This window comes from Ovis aries, chromosome 15 (genome assembly GCF_016772045.2).
Source record: "Ovis aries strain OAR_USU_Benz2616 breed Rambouillet chromosome 15, ARS-UI_Ramb_v3.0, whole genome shotgun sequence".
NCBI classification, from domain to species: Eukaryota; Metazoa; Chordata; class Mammalia; order Artiodactyla; family Bovidae; genus Ovis; species Ovis aries.
In genome coordinates, this window is record NC_056068.1 from 52921079 (window position 1) to 52942293 (window position 21215).

At 43.2% G+C, this 21215-nt stretch overlaps 1 protein-coding gene across 9 annotated transcripts in view; it reads right to left on the minus strand.

The window, feature by feature from the left end:
* The window catches only part of XRRA1 (X-ray radiation resistance associated 1), a 67079-nt gene that overhangs the window by 44916 nt on the left and 948 nt on the right, over positions 1-21215 (minus strand). For 4 of the 9 annotated variants that reach the window (XM_027979534.2, XM_012096051.4, XM_042233226.1 and 1 more), the window contains exons 2-6: positions 14896-14963; positions 12848-12945; positions 6781-6965; positions 3708-3779; positions 2348-2420 (exon numbers count right to left, since the gene is read on the minus strand). In XM_027979534.2, the coding sequence (XP_027835335.1) occupies positions 2348-2420; positions 3708-3779; positions 6781-6965; positions 12848-12941 (424 nt within the window). In that variant the 5' untranslated portion in view covers positions 12942-12945; positions 14896-14963. Of the gene's footprint in view, positions 1-2347; positions 3273-3707; positions 3780-6780; positions 6966-12847; positions 12946-14895; positions 14964-21215 lie in introns of those variants that run through there. The other 5 variants (XM_042233229.2, XM_042233228.2, XM_060400021.1 and 2 more) reach the window with 2 other exon arrangements.

Here is a 21215-nt window from a genome sequence, read left to right on the forward strand (position 1 = left end):
CTCCTGTGGTGAAAAAGGCTTCTAAGCCAGAGTGCTGGCATCAACCCATTGAGAGCAGCCAGTGGCTCACAGATGGCTACCTGAACAGCTACATGAACTGCTCAGGAACTGCCATGAGGATTCCATTGAACATGAAGTGCTGATGCTGTGCTGCTGGCATACGTGGGGAATTACCCAGAGCCTTCTAAGTAAACCTGGTGTCAAGTGTGGCCTATGTTGGTTTTGTGAGTTGGAATGTTCTAGAGAGTCAAATAGAAACATGTGCTTTCAGGGTATTTCCAATGAACATCCTTGTTTAAGTGTGTTTCTGTAGAATAAATTTTGGGGAGTGGAACTACTAGACTATGTTAAGAGACATTGTCAAACTACCTTCCAAAGATGTTGCACCAATTTATTCCACTTGAATACAAGAGTACCCATCTCCCTACCAATGCTGGCAGTCATCAGTCCTCATTTCTGTCAATATTTGATAGGCATAAAATAGTTCTTGGATGCTCTTTTATTTACTAGTGAGGTTGAGCATCTTTCCATATGCCTGCTGGCCTTTATTTTCAAACTCAGGCTCCTGAGAGACCACACTGTTTCCTCAAGGACAGGGACTTTGTCACATACTTCTTTAAAAAACACCCTTTAAACTCCATGCATTCAAAACTGAATTCGTCCTGTTTCTCCCTAAAGCTGCCTTTCCTATACTGCTGTCTGTCTCAGTAAATCCCCTTGGTTCTTCTCTTTCTTTACATGCCCCTTAGTTACCACGACTGGTTTATTTCTACCTCCTCTCTTGCTCTGTCTCAATCCCCTCTACCCTTATGGCCACAGCCCCACCTGAGGCCTCACCTCCCCTCTCCTGGAAAAATGCAACCATCTCCCAGGTTTCCTGGCTCCCATCTTACAATCCATGCTCCTCACAGCCACTACTGAGTCTCTATTTCAAAGCCTTCCAAGGTTCTCTTTTGCCTGCAGAGTTAAGTCCATGTCACTCAGTGCTGCTGATAATATGGGGCCCCTTGCCCACCTTCCTAGTCTCCATTCTCCTCTTACTATACCTCTGCACACATACAAAGCTTCTTCAGGGTCCCTGATCAGGCACTGCTGCCCCCTATCTGTTGTTCTGTTGGCCAGAAATGCCTTCTCACTTTCTAATTTCTGAGTCACTCCTATTCGTGTTTTAGGTCTCAGCTTACATACTCCTTTTCTCACAAGTATCTTCTGACACTCGAGGCCCAGTTGATGGCCCAGTTGATTTTCTGATTCCCTCTATCGTTGCACTTACCGCATCCTGCTATAACTGAGCTCAGAAGAACAGAAAACTGGACACACTGATTGCTAAAAGCCAAACAGGATACTGTCCTGACACCCAGCAGGGGTCGCTGTGGATTTGCTGAATAAAGGAGAAGGCTTTACACTCCTATAGGAGTTCTCAGGGACTTAAAAACTTTTTACATACAGTCCCTTGGTATGGGTAGGAGACTGGTTCCAGGACCACTCACCCCTACATACACACCCCCTACCCCAATCCCCAACCTCCACCTCCATCTTGCATCACCACCAAGGACACTGAAATCTGTGGAAGCTCAAGGGCCTTGTATAAATTGATGTAGTATTTGCATATAACCTGCACACAGCCTCCTGTACACGTTAAATCATCTCTAGATTACTAATACTAAACATAAAGTAAATGCTCTGTGCTGTGCTGCGTCGCTCAGTCATGTACGACTCTGTGATTCCATATGGACCACAGCCCGCCAGGCTCCTCTGTCCATGGGGGTTCTCCAGGCAAGAATACTGGAGTGGGTTGCCATGCCCTCCTCCAGGGCATCTTCTCAATCCACAGATCGAACCCAGGTCTCCTGCATTGCAGGCAGATTCTTTACCAACTGAGCCTCCAAGGAAGCATGTTCTGTAAGTAGTTGTAAATATAATATAAATGCTATGTAAATAGTTGCCAGTGCATGGCAAACTCAAATTTTACTTTTTGGAACTTCTTGGGATTTTTTCTAAATTTTTTATATCCTTGTTTGGTTGAATCCATAGATATGGAAAACACAGACATGGAGGGCTGACCGTACTGATCCTGTCTGAGTCTACAAAGTATCCTGCCTTAGGGAGGAAGAAAGGAAGGGGATCATCTCCATTTATAGAGAGAGAAGCGGCAGCTCACAGAGAAGTGTTCTGCATAGGTAGTGCTGGCTCTGGGCTGGAATCCAGGTCTGTGTGTTCTCCCACACCCAGCTCGTTGCACTCCAAAAAAAAGATGTATGGCGTTACAGGTGAACAGACAGGCAACTTCTAACATGAAAGACTGGCAGCCAGGAAGCAGGAGGTGGTTTTCAGGAAGAAAACTTACCTAGAGGAAGCAGGTTTTCTGAGGCATTGATGTAAATCACTGAATTAAAATGCTTGAAATCCTTTTCCTTAGCCTGTGAAAGGGCATTTCAAAGAACACAAGATTAGTTCCCTGCTTGGAGGCCTTGCTGAAGCTCCAGGGCTGCTATCAGAAGGAGCAAAGACTTCAGGGTTAAGAACAAGAGCATTTACTTGCTGAAGGCAGGAAGGGCTTTTCTGCTTCTTTTATTTTCCTATTATGAAATAATTCAAATAGTCAGCAAAGTGTGGTAAGTGTTACTCTGAAGGCCTGTGTAACCACTATCCAGCTTTAGTAAGTCTGAATATTATGCTGTCTCTGCTTCAAATTTCTTTAAAGAAATAAAACACTACAGAGAGTTGATATCCCTGCAACATATCCCTACTCTCCCTCTCACCCTCTCATAAAATACAACTATCCTGAATTGGTGATCATCCCACATCTCTTTAATACTTGCATTACATGTATGTGTATCCACAAGCCATATATAGTTATTATTTACATGTTTTAAAATTTTATATTAAGTGCCATCATACTGTAGATACCATTCTGCAACCTGCTTTCTTCACTCAACACCACATGTTTAAGATTCACTTGTGTTGAGATACACAGATCTTTTGAGATTTACTTATGTTAATACATTTTAATTTCTGTGTGGCATTCTACAAGCAATCTCTCTTTATATGCCATGGAAGGCCTACAAATTAAAAATATGGGCTATAATATATATACTGGGGATGACAGGCCACAAATCTAGCTCCAAGCTACCCATTAGCCAGTGCAAGGAAAGAAACATGACTCATTATATAAGTCACAGAGTCTGTGAGTTAAGAACAAACCAAGACTTCCCTGGAGGTCGAGTGATTAAAACTCCACCCTCCCAATGCAGGGGGCACGGGTTCGATAGCTGCTCCGGAAAGACCCAGCATGCCATGTTAAAAAAAAAAAAAAAAAAAAAACACCAGTTATCAGCATCTTGGGAGAACCAATACCATTCCTGGCGCTGAAACCTGAGAGAAATTTCTCCTGTAGGCTCTTCTGATGGGAACTCTCTGCACACAATGAATCATACCCCAATAAAATTCTATGCACATTCAACCACTTTCATAAGGTTATTTATTTCCTTTAACTCACCTCACATGGGATAACGGCAATACCAAATCTATAGCAAAAGACAGTGTCTGCGAATGTTGTTTCCACCCAGCAAGTCCCTGTGTGACTCTCCTCCTTCCTATGCCCAGATTCCCAGTTCACAGAGACTCTGGAAGTTATGATGGTCAATCAGACAGGAGCCACCTCAGGTGTAGCTCACCACAATTACACCTCTGGTGGCTAGCCGTACCTTGGAGAACTTCAGGCCGCTCACGTTAATGTTGCAGAGGTCTGATGGATCCTTCACACAGTGGTGCTTCAGCTGCAACACAATACAAAGAATCAGTACTCAAGGCGCCAGCAAAGCTCATATAATTGGCCAAGACAACAAATGACTCCCTGGTGAAAGGGCAGCCTGGTACAGTGGAAGAACAGGCTTTGGAGCTGCTCAGAATCAAGCTGCCACCTTGGCTCTCCCATCTCTGTTTCTCGTATATAAGTTAGGGGTGGAAACATAGACTTTATGGGGCTCTTAGGAGGCCGCATTCCTCTCTGTTCCTTCTCTGTCTTTTCAGAGCTCCCACTTCCTCTAACTGGTTCTTAGAATAAAATCTTTATTTCTGGGGCATTATCAAAACATTTGTCATAACTTTTGTGTTTGCTCATCCATTCATTTATTTGCCAAATATTTATATACTACTTTGGGCCATGTGTCACGCTAAATATATCAAGAAACTTTCTCCTGGACTTCTCTCGCGGTCCATTGATTAAGATTCTGTATTTCCAATGCAAAGGGTGCAGGTTTGATCCCTGGCTGTGGAACTAAAGAGCCTATAAGCCACTCAGTGTGGCAAAAAAAAAAAAGGACTTTCTCCTAATCCTAACTAAACTCTTTGACATAAGGGAATATATGTCTTCAAAATGAGAAAAATAAGGCTAAGAGAGAGAAAATGACTTCCCTAAGGTTCCACAGCCAATAAGTGATGGACCTATGATTCGAATCCAAATCTGTAATTACTAAACACTGTGCTCTTAGGACTACCATATATTGTCCTTCACAATTAAAAGGTAGAAGAAAAATCTCAACTTTGAAGTTGCTATTTCTATTTAACCAAATCTCATTCCTTCTTTCAGTTAATCATTTAGCTATGGTGCCTTTTATGGTTAGGCATGGAACTGGGAACTTAAAAGTCAACAAAGAAAAGCAGAAGTATTTCATGCCTTCATAAAGCTTAAAATTGCATGGAAGCCAATGAGCAAGCAAGTATTTACAAATACAGTAAGTATTTTAAAGGAGAAATTCAAGAAGCCACTGGGAGACAGTAATGGGAGATCCTTATCTTAGGTAGAAGTGAGGAAGTACCTATTTGAGGAATAGTTCAGCTGATACCTTAAGTGCTAAGTATGAGCTGGTCCCATGAGAGTGGGTGGCAGGGTTTGTAAATGCTATTAAGGCAAATGAAAGCAAGGTGTTTCTGAGAGGATGAAAAACAGGTAGGTAAGGTTATGGATGCACTCATTAGATCGTGCGGATTCATGGTGGCTCTGCAAACGATTGTGGATTTTAGCCCACAGTCAATGGAAAGCTGTCAAGAGGTTTTTTGGCAGAGGGCTGATGGCAATTTTACAAAAACTGCTATATCTGACATACATAGAGGATGAGAAGAAAGAAAAGGGTGGAGAGAAACCACTATACCAGACATTGTTAGCTCATTTCTCTAGAGCCACTTCTCTACTTCTCATTGTGAAAGAACCCAATATCATTCACATTTCTCTAACTAGATGTATCCTTCAACCCCCGCTCTACAGGCTAAGTCTTGACTTTCTCTAATCCAAGCAAGGTGGTCATGGTCCCCTAACCAGTGACTGCTGGGACTTGTGATATATGTTTGGCCAATGAGATGCAGGCTGCTGGGGATAGGAGGCCAGTTCTGGGAAGCTGCTTATATTTAAAAATCAATATAAGACAGTGACGTTCCCTTTTCTACCTCTGGATGTTATGCTTTAAATATGATGACCAGAGTTTCACAGTCATCTCAGAATTGTAACAAGTGATCTCAATGTGGATATGTTGAAATGCTGAAAATAAAGGGGAAAAGAAGAACACTATGGGAAGTGGTTCTGCCCCTTCTCAGTACTACTGCTTCAATCTTCCTCATCCCTAATGAGAAGTGGACCTGATAATCAAAGAAAGACCACAGTATTCTGCAAAAAGCCTATGCTACCCACCTTAAGGTGAGATGCCTCCTTAAAGTTCTCTTTCAACATTTGATCTGTGCAGGAACCATAAGCAGAGTCTGGGAACTAAGTAAGCTGCCAGGGAGTTCTTCTTGGGAAGCTATGAGCATTGGACCGCACATTAATACTGGTTTACAAAATAGGTCTTTCTGTGTAAAGCCACTGAGGCATTGCACAGAGTAAATAAAAATTACCATCCCAGTCCTCTTTGTAAAGCCTGACTCAGACACTAGGTATATCTAGTCGGCATCCTTGACTTTCAGCCAGACACTAAACCCCAAGGACAAAGGTAGTGGTGGTGTGTGAGGCTCCCTAGTTCCCCTGCTCCTACAGAGTCTCCCCAGAGCACAATAGAAGCCTTTACACCCTACTATGTGCTGGAATAGTGGTGGTGGTTTAGTTGCTAAGTTGCATCGGACTCTTGTGACCCTATGGACTGTGGCCTGCCAGGCTCCTCTGTCCATGGGATTTCCCAAGCAAGAATACTGGAGTGGGTTGCCATTTCTTTCTCCAGGGGATACTCCTGACCCAGGGATCGAATCCAGGTCTACTGTATTGCAGGCAGCTTCTTTACCAACTGAGCCAGTAGGGTGCTGGAATAGGATTTTTAAATTTACTGTTTACCTTGACCTACTGCTTTGTCTCTCTGGCTCAATGAAGACTTTTTACCTGATAAAATGTAAAGGCACAGGCTTTACAGTCAATAGACCAGAGTTTTAATTCTGAGTAGTTCTAATCCAGGGTAAACTAGAGTCCTCATTACTAGCTGAGGAACTTCAGCCAAGGCACATTACTTCTGGGGGCCTCAGTTTTCTCATTTGCACAATGGCAACAATATAACAGGGATGATAACTCCTAACTCACAAAGTGGATGTAAAGAAAACTTCACATATAAAGAAAGCTCTGGGTCCCTTCAGCATCTTGGCTACACTCCATTTGCCAAGCCCATTAGAATAGTTTGGGATGGATGGGAGGTAACCGTACCAGAGAAAAGCAGGGCAAGGCCTTGCCACCGCCCCCCACCCTCCAACCGAGACAGTCGTCAACTGGTGCTGCCAACCCTTCCAGAATGCATTCACTCTCACCAGAAAAGCCAGGTCCAGCGCCTGTCCAGGAGTGTCCGACCGGTTTTCCTGTCGAGACCCTTTCTTCCCTCCAACCTCAAAAGAAACCTTCTGGCCTTCCTGACCTTCAGCTGTTGTCTCAGCCACATTCTTGGGCTTCTTCTTGAGGCTACCTTTCCGAGCCACTAGCCAGTGTCCTCGGCCTGCTGAAAAGATGAGAACAGTGAAAAGATGAGAACAGGAGTAAACTCCTTCAAAGCCAAAACTAGTGCCCTTCCAGAATGTTTATCTTTAATGCAAAAATGAAAATTAGCTCCTCTTTACCTAATATGCACCAAATACTGTGCCACAACTGGGATTGTGGGAGGCAGGGGAACGTCTATATACCTGTCTTATTTAATTGGCCTCCAAACCCAATGAAACATGCTACTGCCCCTGTTTTACAGACAAAAAGGCAAAGACTCAAAAGTGTAGAATGACTTGCCCAGTTCTTTCCTCCACATTTTTGCCTTTGAACTCTTAACGGTTCATTCATGACTGCAGATAAAGTATTTCCTATTCTGTGAAGCCTTCCCTGACTATCCTCAGTTAAGCAGATCCTTTTTTCCTGGGCCAGCTAGTTACTGCACCATTTGTTATCTCTTGGGTAAAGTCCATTGTGTGACACCAACTCAATGGGTTCCATCTTCCTGGACCTTACCCTGAATTCTATCGTTACAAGGCAAAGGTCATGTTAGGAGCTCAGGATAAAAAAAAATCAAAGGACAGCTGCCATTTTAAAAAGACTCAATAATACATGTCCACTGTAGAAAGAACTAGAAATTGTACACAAGTAAAGTGAATATGAGGTTCACTACTAAGCCTATCCAATAAAAACTGTGACAACATTCTAGAACCTGTTCTCTCCTTCATCAGTAATTTATTCATTTAACATTAGGGAAACTGGGTGAAGACTGTATAGGAACTCTGTTTTATTTTTACAGCTTTTCTTTAAGTCTAAAATTATCCCCAAATGAAAATTTACAGGTGGGGGGGGAACCTTCCTAGGGACAGATACTGGTCATTGTTCACTCTTCATTGTTCAATATCTATCATTGTTCACTTGTTTATTGCCTATCTTGCAGTCTAGAATGAAAGCTCCATGAGAATACAGGCTCTGATTCATTCATCTCAATGTTCCCTAGGCCTACACAGAGCTTACCACACTGAGTGTGGTTGAATGAACCCTGAGCCACAGCCCCCACCCACAATCATCCATTCAGACCTTTTCTAAGCACTGACTTTATGGCAGGAGTTGGGACTATAAAGAATATGACTGAGGATTCAAAGGTGCTCAATAAATGTAAAGAGTGCTGTGAAGCCTAGAGTGGGGAGCTACCAGCCTAGGGGATGAACTGGGTCTTGTATGTTGAAAGTTGACCAGGTGAAGAGGGAAAAACTAAGTAGCCTGGGCAGAGAAAAGGGCACAAAAAGTACTCAGAGGCATGAAAGATTGGGACTGCGAAGAGCAGCACAGAGCTGTGGGGGCCAGCTTGGTGCCTCTGACCACCGTTTCCCTGCCACATAGCCCATTCCCCGCCTCAGGTGCTTGCCTTGGCTCACCGGAGTACTGCTACTAATCCTGGCTCTTGGATGCTGCTTCTGCCCTATGCCTGATGTGAGCCAGTCCCTATTCCCACCCGGGGCCCGACAGCCCGGGCACTCATTTCCCAGGGCTGCCCTCATCTAGCACATGGACCTTTGTCCTATCCCAGCAGTCCAAACTCTTGAACACTCCAGCCTGAGCTGGTTCCAAAACTGCCCGCACACCCAGGAAGGAATGTGTCAGGAGATGGACATGAAGGAAAAGAGATGAGGCTTAGGAGGTCAGCAGAGTTAGATCTGAAAGGTCTTAAGGGTCAGAATAAGGAGTGTCGGTTCTAATGTGGTAGGCTTTTAGCAGAAAGAGTATCTGTCCATAGGAAGGTTTCCCCACACCTGTAAATTTCATTTGGGGATAATTTTAGACTTCCAGAAAAGCTGTAAAAGTAACACAGAGCTCCTGTACAGCCTTCACCCAGTTTCCCGAATGGCAACATCGTATATAATCATAGTGCAATGGCTGAAGCCAAGAAATTAGCAATGGCATAATATTAGTAATTTAATCTACAGCCTTTATTTGACTTTCCTCAGTTTTCTCACTAATGCTCTCTTTCTGTTCCAGGGTCCTATCCAAGAACTCACATTTCATTTAGCTGTCACATCACCTTCGTCTCCCCTAATCCGTGACAGTTTTGCAGTTTTTATTTTTCTTGTGTGATCCTGACACTTTTGAAGAGTACTAATCAACAGTCAATTGCTTTATAAGACGTCTCGCAATTTGAGTTTGTTTGATTTTTTTCCCCCCATAATTTAGACTAAAGGTCTTGCAGTTTGGCAAGAAGTGGTGCTGTGACCTCCTCAGCACAACATATCAGAGCACACATGATGCCAATTATGTCTTATTACTGGTGATGTTAATTTTGATCACTCAGCCAAGGTGGTGTCAGCTTAGTTACTCTACTAAGAAGTCCCTTTGAAATTAATAAAGACAGCTCAAGACTATACAAATAACCTGTTTTTCATCATACTTTAACCCATGAATTCTAGCATCTATGATGGTTAATTTCATGTGTCAACTTGGCTGGGCTATGGTAAGCAGTTAGTCAATCAAATACTAATCTAGGTGTTTCTGACAACCAGTTGACTTTAAGTACCTGAAACAATCCATGGATAATGTGTGGGCCTACCCATTCACCTGAGAGCTTAAAAACAAAAAAACAGGCTTCCCAAAGGAAGAAGAAATTTTCCCTTAAGACTGCAGCATGAGCATGAAAACCTGAGTTTTCAGCCTGCCTGTCCTACAGATTTCAGACTTGCCAGCCTCCACATTTCATAAATCAATTCCTTGAAATATATAATTTATCTGTGTGTTTGTCCACATATATATACACATATATGTATATGAAAACAAAACATGCAGGATATACATAGAGACACACATATTCTACTGGTTCTATTTCTCTAAAGAATATTGTAGAGCTTCTTGCCTGTAAAAATTAATATTGTGATATTTTGATAGTGATTTTCTATTTCCGTCATTCCTTCTACATTTATTAACTAGAATTCTATTGTAAGGAAGAGCTGCTCTTCCCCCCCACTTATTTATGTAATCAGTTTAATTATATTGTATGAGATCATGACTGTATATTAAAACTTATTCTACAGATTACAACCCAATTTTACCTTTATTTATTTTGCAGCTCATACTGTTCCAGCTTTGCCCACTGGGCATTCCCTCAGGTTGGCACCTATGTCCTTTCAAATTGCCCCCATTGTTTTTCTGAGCACTGCTTTATTTTCTGGCTCAAAGTGTATTTTCTCCTGACTCAGCCCTAGAAACAACTTTTTGCCTGAGAAGCCCTGGCTTCTTTTATTGGAGAATGGTATTTAGAAACCAACACTAAGGTGCCAAGCATCCCTTTGCAACTGAGGTATTATTGCCCTCCATGGGCCAGGAAATATACATATGTATACTAACACATGAAGATATATACAGCTATATTTATTTCTCTGTCCATCTATGTGTGTGTGAGGGAGTGTGGGCGTGAAATCATGAGTTCTTACTGACAGCTCCACAGGAAGGTTTTAAACAACTAGGTGGCCAAAGAAGGTCCTATGTGAAAAGAAAAATCACTCAAGAGAAGTAGGGAGGACAAGCTGAAGGAGAAGGTTCTTCCACTGTACATGGTTCTTCCATGTACAGACTGAGCAGCAAGCCACTCCATCCAGGGTAAGCTAGAGGTACTTTTCCCTTGCTCTACACTTTCAAAGCAATAAATTCAATCCAGTGAAACCACACTTCTCAGCAGTGTTCCATGTGCAGGACTCTGCTCAGCATTAGGAGGGGTCCCTGCCCCAGGGGAGTCTTTAATTAGATAAATGGTTGAAAAACTATTTAGCAGAGTCAAGTTTAAGCCACTTTATTTAGGAGCTAGGCAGAATATGACTATACATCAAACAAGAAACACAGAAAGGAAGATGGCTCACAAGAGAGGATGGGCACTGAGGGCTGGAGTAGCTGGACATGGCTTATTGGAAGATGTGGGAGACAAGCTGAGCCAGTGGGATGGGAGGAGTCTGGACAACTGGAATGAGAGCTGGAACATTCCAGGCAAATGGTTAAAAACTATGTGAATAGAGAACAGACTCATGGACATGGGGAGAGGGGAGGAGAGGGTGAGATGTATGGAGAGAGTAACACGGAAACTTACATTACCATATATAAAACAGACAGCCAACAGGAATTTGCTGTATGTCTTAGGAAACTCAAACAGGGGCTCTGTACCAACCTAGAGGGGTGGGATGGGGAGGGAGATGGGAGGGAGGTTCAAGAGGGAGGGGATATATGTATACCTATGGCTGATTCATGTTGAGGTTGGACAGAAAACAACAAAATTCTGTAAAGCAATTATCCTTCAATTAAAAAATAAGCAATTTTTAAAAAAAGCTATGTCAAAATAGAACACTATGAAACAGGGCATAAATCAAGGCATGGGGTAGAACAGAAAGGTAAAGAACAGCAGTGAGAATTCACTGAACAGATGAGAACACTGTGGTGTACATTAGAAGGTTCCCTGAGAACCTTTGTACACCGTTAGTGGGCATGGAAACTGGTGCAGCCACAGAGGAAAACATTATGGAGGTTCCTCAAAAAATTAAAAATAGCACGACCATATGATCCAGAAATTCCTCTCCTGGGTGTATATCCACAAAAGACAAAGTCACTGGGCATCCTTCGTAGCTCAGTGGTAAAGAATCTACCTCCTAGTGCAGGAGACACCAGTTCGATCCCTGGTCTGGGAGGATCCCACATGCCATGGGGCAACTAAGCCCGTGCGCTGTAACTATTGAGTCTGTGCTCTAGAACCTGGGAACCACAGCTACTGAGCCCATGCGCTGCAGCTACGGAAGCCCACATGCCCTAGAACTCGTGCTCCATGACATGAGAAGCTGCTGCAATGAGACGCTCACACACTGCAACAAAGAGCAGCTGCTATGCACTGCAACTAGAGAAAAGTCCGAGCAGCAACAAAGACCCAGCACAGCCAAAAATAAACAAATAATTTAAAAAAATAAATTTAAAAAATCAAAGTTACCAATTCAAAAACATACCCCAGTGTTCAAAGCAGCATTATCTGCAGCAGCCCAAGACATGGAAACAACCTAAGCGTCCATCAACAGATGAACAGATAAAATCTGTGGGACATATATACAATGGGGTACTACTTAACCATTAAAAAGGAATTTTGCCATTTGCAACAACATGGATGGACCCCGAGGGCATTATATTAAGTGAAGTAAGTCAGACAGAGAAAGAGAAAAACTGCCCATATAAGATATTGCTTATAGGTAGATTCTAAAGAACACAACAAACTAGTGAATAAAAAAATTGAAGAAGCAGACTCACAGACACAGAGAATTAGTGGTTCCAAGCAGAGAAGAGGGATGGAGGGGCCATGTAGGGATGGGAGGTACAAACTCCTGGGTGTAAGTTAGGCTCAAGGATGTACTGTACAACATGGGGAATATAGCCAATATCTTGTAATAACTGTAAATGAAAAGTAATCTTGAACAATTGTGTAAAAATAAGACATTTTAAACAGATACATGTTAGTTGCTCAGTCATGTCAGACTCTTTGCGAGCCCATGGACTATAGCCCACCAGGCTCCTCTGTCCATGGAATTCTCCAGGCAAGAATACTAGAGTGGGTTGCCATGCCCTGCTCCAGGGGATCTTCCCAACCCAGGGATCGAACCCAGGTCTCCCGCATTGCAGGCAGATTCTCTACCGTTTGAGCTACCTGGTAAGCCCAAATACATACATAAATAGGACAAAAAAAAATTAGACTCTCTGAGGCTGCTGGGGGGAAGATGGATTAGAAGGGAAGGAATAGGATGGGGCAGGGAACATTAGTGAATGGGTTGAAGAAGAAGACATGGGTGTTAGAGACATTCTGAAGCAGGTGCTGGGTGTGAGGCAAGGTTCTGATTTGAGAAGTCACCTGACCTTCCTCTGGCATCCGAAGCAGGCTTTTGGCTGGAAAGCAGTTGCTCAGGTGAGGCTTCCCATCATCCAGCTTGTAGAGTCCTGTGGAGGCCATGACCCTAAAAGCCAAGCACGGAAAACAGGAAGTGAGGAGTGAGGAGGGGCAGGGCTGCTCTCACCCCAACACAGCCTATGAGCCCACCAGGACCACCCCCAACACACACCCTCTCTCTGAGGCCCTACAGATCCATGTCTTTGTTCTTAGTGTTCCTTTGGCCCAGAACAGCTCTTCTATCTTATACATCTCACTGATCTCATGCTTTAAGATTAGGCTCCAATGCCACTTCCTTTAGGAAAAGAAATTTCTAATCGAAGATCTAAATTCTTTAAACCTTGAGCTCTTAGAGACTGAGATTTTTCTTTAAAGGGATCCAGTAATTCCTAAACCTGCTTTGGGATAGCTTTAGACAATTTGGGGTAGCAGAGGTTTAGGAACCTTTAAGACCCTGGCCAGGGGGAAGGAGACCCTGGCAAGAAGGTAGGACCCTAAGACGGAGGGTCTGGGAAGATTCAGTTCATGGGAGGAGCAGAGTAGAGAGCTGGGATCAGGTGTCCTGAGAAAATGTTTCCCAGAAGAGAAACATATGACAAGGAGATGGGTGCAACAGGAAGGGGTAACAATTTTACAGACAGGGACTTAAGTTTGAGGCTAGTTTCTACCACTGAGCTCAGTGACCCTGGGCAAATCACTTTACCTCTTTGTGCCTCAGATTTCTCAAATATAATATGAGGATTAAACCTGTGCCTCAGAGAACTGTTCTAAGAATTAAATGAGGTAATAGAGAAAAAAAAAGCTTCTTTCTAGACTCAATCCAGATGCCATCCCTTCCATAAAACCTTCACTGAAACTTCCAGAGGTAAATAACTGCTGCTTTAGCTAAACTCTGGCATGTTTCTTCTGTACATCTTTTGTGGTTGGAACCCCTTCTACCTCGTGAGATTACTAACAATCATAAAGGGACTCTTTTAATGGTCTCTGAACCTGAAAGTCTCGAAACACGTCCAATTCATTGTCTCTCTTCTACTTTTGGAAAGCTCACAGGAAGCACTCAATAAACAAGTGTGAGTCAAATGAAGGATACAGTGGTCCTCCCAAGGCCCAGAGATTTTTTTTTTTTTTTGGCCCAGAGATTTTTAATACATATTTCTAATCTCCCTAATTAGGCTCTGAGGAAGGACAGCATCTGTGATGCTCATCTCTTCACTCCCAGCATCTAACACCTGGCACATAATAGACTCCACCTATGGAATGAATGGGAGAAGGCAATGGCATCACACTCCAGTACTGTTGCCTGGAAAATCCCAAGGATGGAGGAGCGTGGTAGGCTGCAGTCCATGGGGTCGCTAGAAGTCGGACACGACTGAGTGACTTCGCTTTCACTTTTCACTTTCATGCATTGGAGAAGGAAATGGCAACCCACTCCAGTGTTCTTGCCTGGAGAATCCCAGGGACGGGGAGCCTGGTGGGCTGCTGTCTCTGGGGTCGCACAGAGTCGGATACTACTGAAGCGACTTAGCAGCAGCAGCAGCATGGAATGAATGAGTGATCTTGTTATCTCCTCTGGTTCAACACAGGGCACTGTGAATTTCCTGATCCCTGCCACCCTGAAAAAGGTTGGAGATCCTTTCCATGTATTTCCATGATACTCCCTACTTCTCCTAGTATAATACTTATCACTTTGTTATAATTTTTATTCCCTTACCAACTTCCCACCTGCTATGTGGCCTATAATATCTATTTACCTATATAACCCCAGAGCCTAGCATGGAGCCTAGAACTCATTAAAAATGTGTTAGGAAGATGAAGGGATGAATGGATGACTGGATGGGGAAACACAGTCATGGAGTCAATCTGTCTTTCAGGAAATCCCTCTTGGGACTAACCACAATCTGCTAGATGGGTAAATGAATGAATGAATGAGTACACAGTCACCTGGGAAAGGTCAGAGATGACTGTTGGAGAACATCTCAATAACTTACAGAATATGATGACTTTAGTTCGTACTTACTTGATCTTTGATCTTGGAAGAGACCTCTTGACTTCTTTTTTATTCTGTTTCTTCCCCTGTTTCTTCACCTATAAAATAAGATATTGCACTTCTTCTTAGTCTGTCATTTAGATCTCTTTAACTTTCTCATTAATTATATCCTTCTGTGACACTTTGTTCCAAAATGTGTCTCGCCTGGGGCCTAGAAAAATGCCACAGGACTAAAGATTCCAGAAATAGAAAAGAAGACAGAGACATAGACAGGAAGATGTAAGAAGAAAATAATTTTATGACAATGAGGTGGGGCTCAGTTCAGTTCAGTTGCTCAGTCATGTGCGACTCTTTGCAATCACATGGACGGCAGCACACCACACTTCCCTGTCCATCACCAACCACTGGAGCTTACTCTAACTCCTGTCCATTGAGTTGGTGATGCCAAGCAACCATCTCATCCTGTCATTCCCTACTCCTCCCACCTTCAATCTTTCCCAGCATCACAGTCTTTAAAAATGAGTCAGTTCTTCACATCAGGTGGCCAAAGTATTCAAGTTTCAGCTTCAACATCAGTCCTTCCAATGAATATTCAAGACTGATTTCCTTTAGGACGGACTGGTTGGATCTTCTTGCAGTTCAAGGGACTCTAAAGAGCCTTCTCCAACACCACAGTTCAAAAGCATCAATTCTTCGGTGCTCAGCTTTCTTTATAGTCCAACTCTCACATCCATACATGACTACTGGAAAAACCATAGCTTTGACTAAACAGACCTTTGTTGGCAAAGTGATGTCTCTGCTTTTAATATGCGGTCTAGGTTGGTCATAACATTTCTTCCAAAGAGCAAGCATCTTTTAATTTCATGGCTGCAGTCACTATTTGCAGTATTTTGGAGCCCCTCAAAATAAAATCTCTCACTGTTTCCATTGTTTTTCCATCTATTTGCCATGAAGTGATGGGACCAGATGCCATGATCTTAGTTTTCTGAATGTTGAGCATTAAGCCAACTCCTCTTTCACTTTCATCAAGAGGCTCTTTAGTTCTTCTTCACTGTCTGCCATAAATACAGGTGGTATCATCTGCATATCTGAGGTTATTGATATTTCTCCTGGCAATCTTGATTCCAGCTTGTGCTTCATCCAGTCCAGCATTTCTCATGATGTACTCTGCATATAAGTTAAATAAGCACAGTGACAATATACAGCTTTGACGTACTCCTTTTCCTATTTGGAACCAGTCTGTTGTTCCATGTCCAGTTCTAACTGTTGCTTTCTGACTTGCATACACATTTCTCAGGAGGCAGGTAAGGTGGTCTGGTATTCCCATCTCTTGAAGAACTTCCCACAATTTGTTGTGGTCCACACAGTCAAAGACTTTGGCATAGTCAATAAAGCAAAAGTAGATGTTTTACTGGAATTCTCTTGCTTTTTTGATGATCCAGGGGATTTTGGCAATTTGATCTCTGGTTCTTCTGCCTTTTCTAGATCCAGCTTGAACATATGGAAGTTCATGGTTCATGTTCTGTTGAAGCCTGGCTTGGAGAATTTTGAGCATAACTTTACTAGCATGTGAGATGAGTGCAATTGTGCGGTTCAGTTCAGTTCAGTTCAGTTCAGTTGCTCAGTCGTGTCCGACTCTTTGCGACCCCATGAATCGCAGCGCGCCACGCCTCCCTGTCCATCACCATCTCCCAGAGTTCACTCAGACTCATGTCCATCGAGTTGGTGATGCCACCCAGCCATCTCATCCTCGGTCGTCCCCTTCTCCTCCTGCCCCCAATCCCTCCCAGTATCAGAGTCTTTTCCAATGAGTCAACTCTTCTCATGAGGTGGCCAAAGTACTGGAGTTTCAGCTTTAGCATCATTCCTTCCAAAGAAATCCCAGGGTTGATCTCCTTCAGAATGGACTGGTTGGATCTCTTTGCAGTCCAAGGGACTCTCAAGAGTCTTCTCCAACACCACAGTTCAAAAGCATCAATTCTTTGGCGTGCAGCCTTCTTCACAGTCCCAACTGTCACATCCATACATGACCACAGGAAAAACCATAGCCTTGACTAGACGGACCTTAGTCAGCAAACTAATGTCTCTGCTTTTGAATATACTATCTAGGTTGGTCATAACTTTCCTTCCAAGGAGTAAGCGTCTTTTAATTTCATGGCTGCAATCACCATCTGCAGTGATTCTGGAGCCCCCCAAAATAAAGTATGACACTGTTTCTACTGTTTCCCCATCTATTTCCCATGAAGTGATGGGACTGGATCCCATGATCTTCGTTTTCTGAATGTTGAGCTTTAAACCAACTTTTTCACTCTCCTCTTTCACTTTCATCAAGAGGCTTTTAGCTCCTCTTCACTTTCTTCCATAAGGGTGGTGTCATCTGCATATCTGAGGTTATTGATATTTCTCCCAGCAATCTTGATGCCAGCTTGTGTTTCTTCCAGTCCAGCGTTTCTCAAGATGTACTCTGCATATAAATTAGATAAGCAGGGTGACAATATACAGCCTTGACGTACTCATTTTCCTATTTGGTACCAGTCTGTTGTTCCATGTCCAGTTCTAACTGTTGCTTCCTGACCTGCATACAGATTTCTCAAGAGGCAGGTCAGGTGGTCTGTATTCCCATCTTTTTCAGAATTTTCCACAGTTTATTGTGATCCACACAGTCAAAGGCTTTGGCATAGTCAATAAAGCAGAAATAGATGTTTTTCTGGAACTCTCTTGCTTTTTCCATGATCCAGCGGATGTTGGCAATTTGATTTGAGCATTCTTTGGTATTGCCTTTCTTTGGGATTGGAATGAAAACTGGCCTTTTCCAGTCCTATGGTACTGCTGAGTTTTCCAAGTTCGCTGGCATATTGAGCACAGCACTTTCACAGCATCATCTTTTAGGATTTGAAATACCTCAGCTGGAATTCCATCACCTCCACTAGCTTGTTCGTAGTGATGCTTGCCAAGACCCACTTGACTTCGCATTCCAGGATTTCTGGTTTCAGGTGAGTGAGGACACCAATGTGGTTATCTGGGTCATGAAACATCTTTTCGTACAGTTCTTCTGTGTATTCTTGCCACCTCTTAATATCTTCTGTTAGGTCCATACCATTTCTGTCCTTTATCAAGCCCATCTTTGCATGAAATATTCCTTGGTATCTCTAATTTTCTTGAAGGATCTGTTGTCTTTCGGATTCTATTATATTCCTCTATTTCTTTGCATTGATCACTGAGGAAGGCTTTCTTATCTTTCCTTGCTATTCTTTGGAACTCTGCATTCAGATGGGTATATCTTTCCTTTTCTCCTTTGCCTTTTGCTTCTCCTTTCTCAGCTATTTGTAAGGCCTCCTCAGACAACCATTTTACCTTTTTGCATTTCTTTATCTTGGAGATGGTCTTGATCATTGCCTTCTGTACAATATCACGAACTTCTGTCCATAGTTCTTCAGGCACTCTATCAGATCTAATCCCTTGAATCTATTTGTCATTTCCACTGTATAATCATAAGGGATTTGATTTAGGTCATAACGGAATGGTCTAGTGTTTTTTCCTCCTTTCTTCAATTTAAGTCTGAATTTGGCAATAAGGAGTTCATGATCTAAGCCACAGCAGCTTCCAGTCTTGTTTTTGCTGACTGTATAGAGCTTCTCCATCTTTGGCGGCAAAGAATATAATCAATCTGATTTCGGTATTGACTATCTGGTGATGTCCATGTGTAGTCATCACTTGTGTTGTTGGAAGATGGTGTTTGCTATGACCAGTGCATTCTCTTGGCAAAAATCTATTAGCCTTTGCCCTGCTTCATTCTGTACTCCAAGGCCAAATTTGCCTGTTACTCCAGGTGTTTCTTGACTTCCTACTTTTGCATCCAGTCCCCTATAATGAAAAGGACATCTTTTTGGGGTGTTAGTTCTAGGTCTTGTAGGTCTTCAGAAGAACCATTTAACTTCAGCTTCTTCAGCATTACTCGTCAGGGCATAGGCTTGGAACACTGTGATACTGAATGGTTTGCCTTGGAAACGAACAGAAATCATTCTGTCACTTTTGAGATTGCATCCGAGTACTGCATTTCGGACTCTTTTGTTGACTATAATGGCTACTACATTTCTTGTAAAGGATTCTTGCCCACAGTAGTAGATATAATCGTCATCTGAGTTAAATTCACCCATTCCAGTCCATTTTAGTTTGCTGATTCCTAAAATGTCAATGCTTACTCTTGCCATCTCCTGTTTGACCACTTCCAATTTGCCTTGATTCATGAACCTAACATTCCAGGTTCCTATGCAATATTGTTCTTTACAGCATCGGACTTTAATTCCATCACCAGTCACATCCACAACTGGGTGTTATTTTTGCTTTGGCTCCATCTCTTCATCCTTTGTGGAGTTATTTCTCCACTGATCTCCAATAACATATTGGGTATCTACCTACCTGTGGAGTTCATCTCTCAGTATCATCTTTTTGCCTTTTCATACTGTTCATGGGGCAAGAATACTGAAGTGGTTTGCCATTCCCTTCTCTAATGGATCACATTTTGTCAGAACTCTCCACCATGACCCGTCCGTCTTGGTGGCCCGACATGGCATGGCTCATAGTTTCATTGAGTTACACAAGGCTGTGGTCCATGTGATCAAATTGGTTTGTTTCCTCTGGGGCTAGAGAGCTTAAATGGAGAAGGCAATGGCACCCCACTCCAGTCCTCTTGCCTGGGAAATCCCATGGACGGAGGAGCCTGGTAGGTTGCAGTCCAGGGGGTCGCAAAGAGTCGGACACAACTGAGGGACTTCACTTTCACTTTTCACTTTCATGCATTGGAGAAGGAAATGGCAACCCACTCCAGTGTTCTTGCCTGGAGAATTCCAGCGACGGTGGAGCCTGGTGGGCTGCCGTCTCTAGGGTTGCACAGAGTCGGACACGACTGAAGTGACTTAGCAGACTTAGCAACAGAGAGCTTAAATAGGAAGTGCAAATCACAAATTAGAAAGGAAAGGATCATTTATACCACCATTTACACAAAATAAACTTTTATGCATAACAAAAGCAGCAAAGACAAAACTTAAAGACACAATCTGGGAAAAGATATTCACTAAGTATCCTGGAAACTACAGTTTCCTATGAGGAATACCAGATGAGAAGGTGTGGACTTATGACTAATGTGTTAGGAAGGGCACATAACCCCCATGATACACTGTCTAGGAAGTAATTCCTAAGAAAAGTACGGCATTTACCTGTGTGATGGAAAAAAGAAAGACCAAGTTCCAGACTTAGAGGCTGCCTACCTAGTTAGTTTCAGCCACCTCTGGTCTCTATCTCAAATGTGAGCAGCTAATCTCAATCTGATGGTAGTGTCTCCCAGCTCCAAAATACACACACACACACACACACACACAGACTAATGCTTCTCATCTACATTCAGTTCAGTTCAGTTCAGTTGCTCAGTCATGTCCAACTCTTTGCGACCCCATGAATTGCAGCACCCCAGGCCTCCCTGTCCATCACCAACTCCTGGAGTTCACTCAGACTCACGTCCATTGAGTCAGTGATACCATCCAACCATCTCATCCTCTGTCGTCCCCTTCTCCTCCCGCCCCCAATCCCTCCCAGCATCAGAGTCTTTTCCAATGAGTCAACTCTTCGCATGAGGTGGCCAATGTACTGGAGTTTCAGCTTTAGCATTATTCCTTCCAAAGAAATCCCAGGGCTAATCTCCTTCAAAATGCATTGGTTGGATCTCCTTGCAGTCCAAGGGACTCTGAAGAGTCTTCTCCAACACCACAGTTCAAAAGCATTAATTCTTCAGCGCTCAGCTTTCTTCACAGTCTAACGCTTACATCCATACATGACCACTGGAAAAACCATAGCCTTGACTAGACAGACCTAGTACCTGGACAAACACCTCTTTGTACAGCAAAAAAATACTAATACAAATAAACTAGAAGGGACTAAAAATAACTACATGCATGCACAGGTGGGGCCAGTGAAAGTGAAGTCGATCAGTCTTGTCTGACTCTTTGCGACCCCATGGACTGTAGCCCACCAGGCTCCTCCCTCCTTGGGATTCTCCAGGCAAGAGTACTGGAGTGGGTTGCCATTTCCTTCTCCAGGGGATCTTCCCGATGCAGGGATCAAACTCAGGTCTCTTGCATTCCAGGCAGACGCTTTAACCTCTGAGCCACCAGGAAAGCCCAAATTATGAACAATAACACATAACAAGGCCAAAATCCAACTGCCACTTCTGAGGTGCCAGGAGCAAAAGTAGGATACTGTGCGTGATTCCTGCACACAGCACCACAAAGGGTGTGGGCAGACCACAGTAAGCCACTCGCCCACCTCACCCATTTGGCTCCCTACCCTCACCCCAT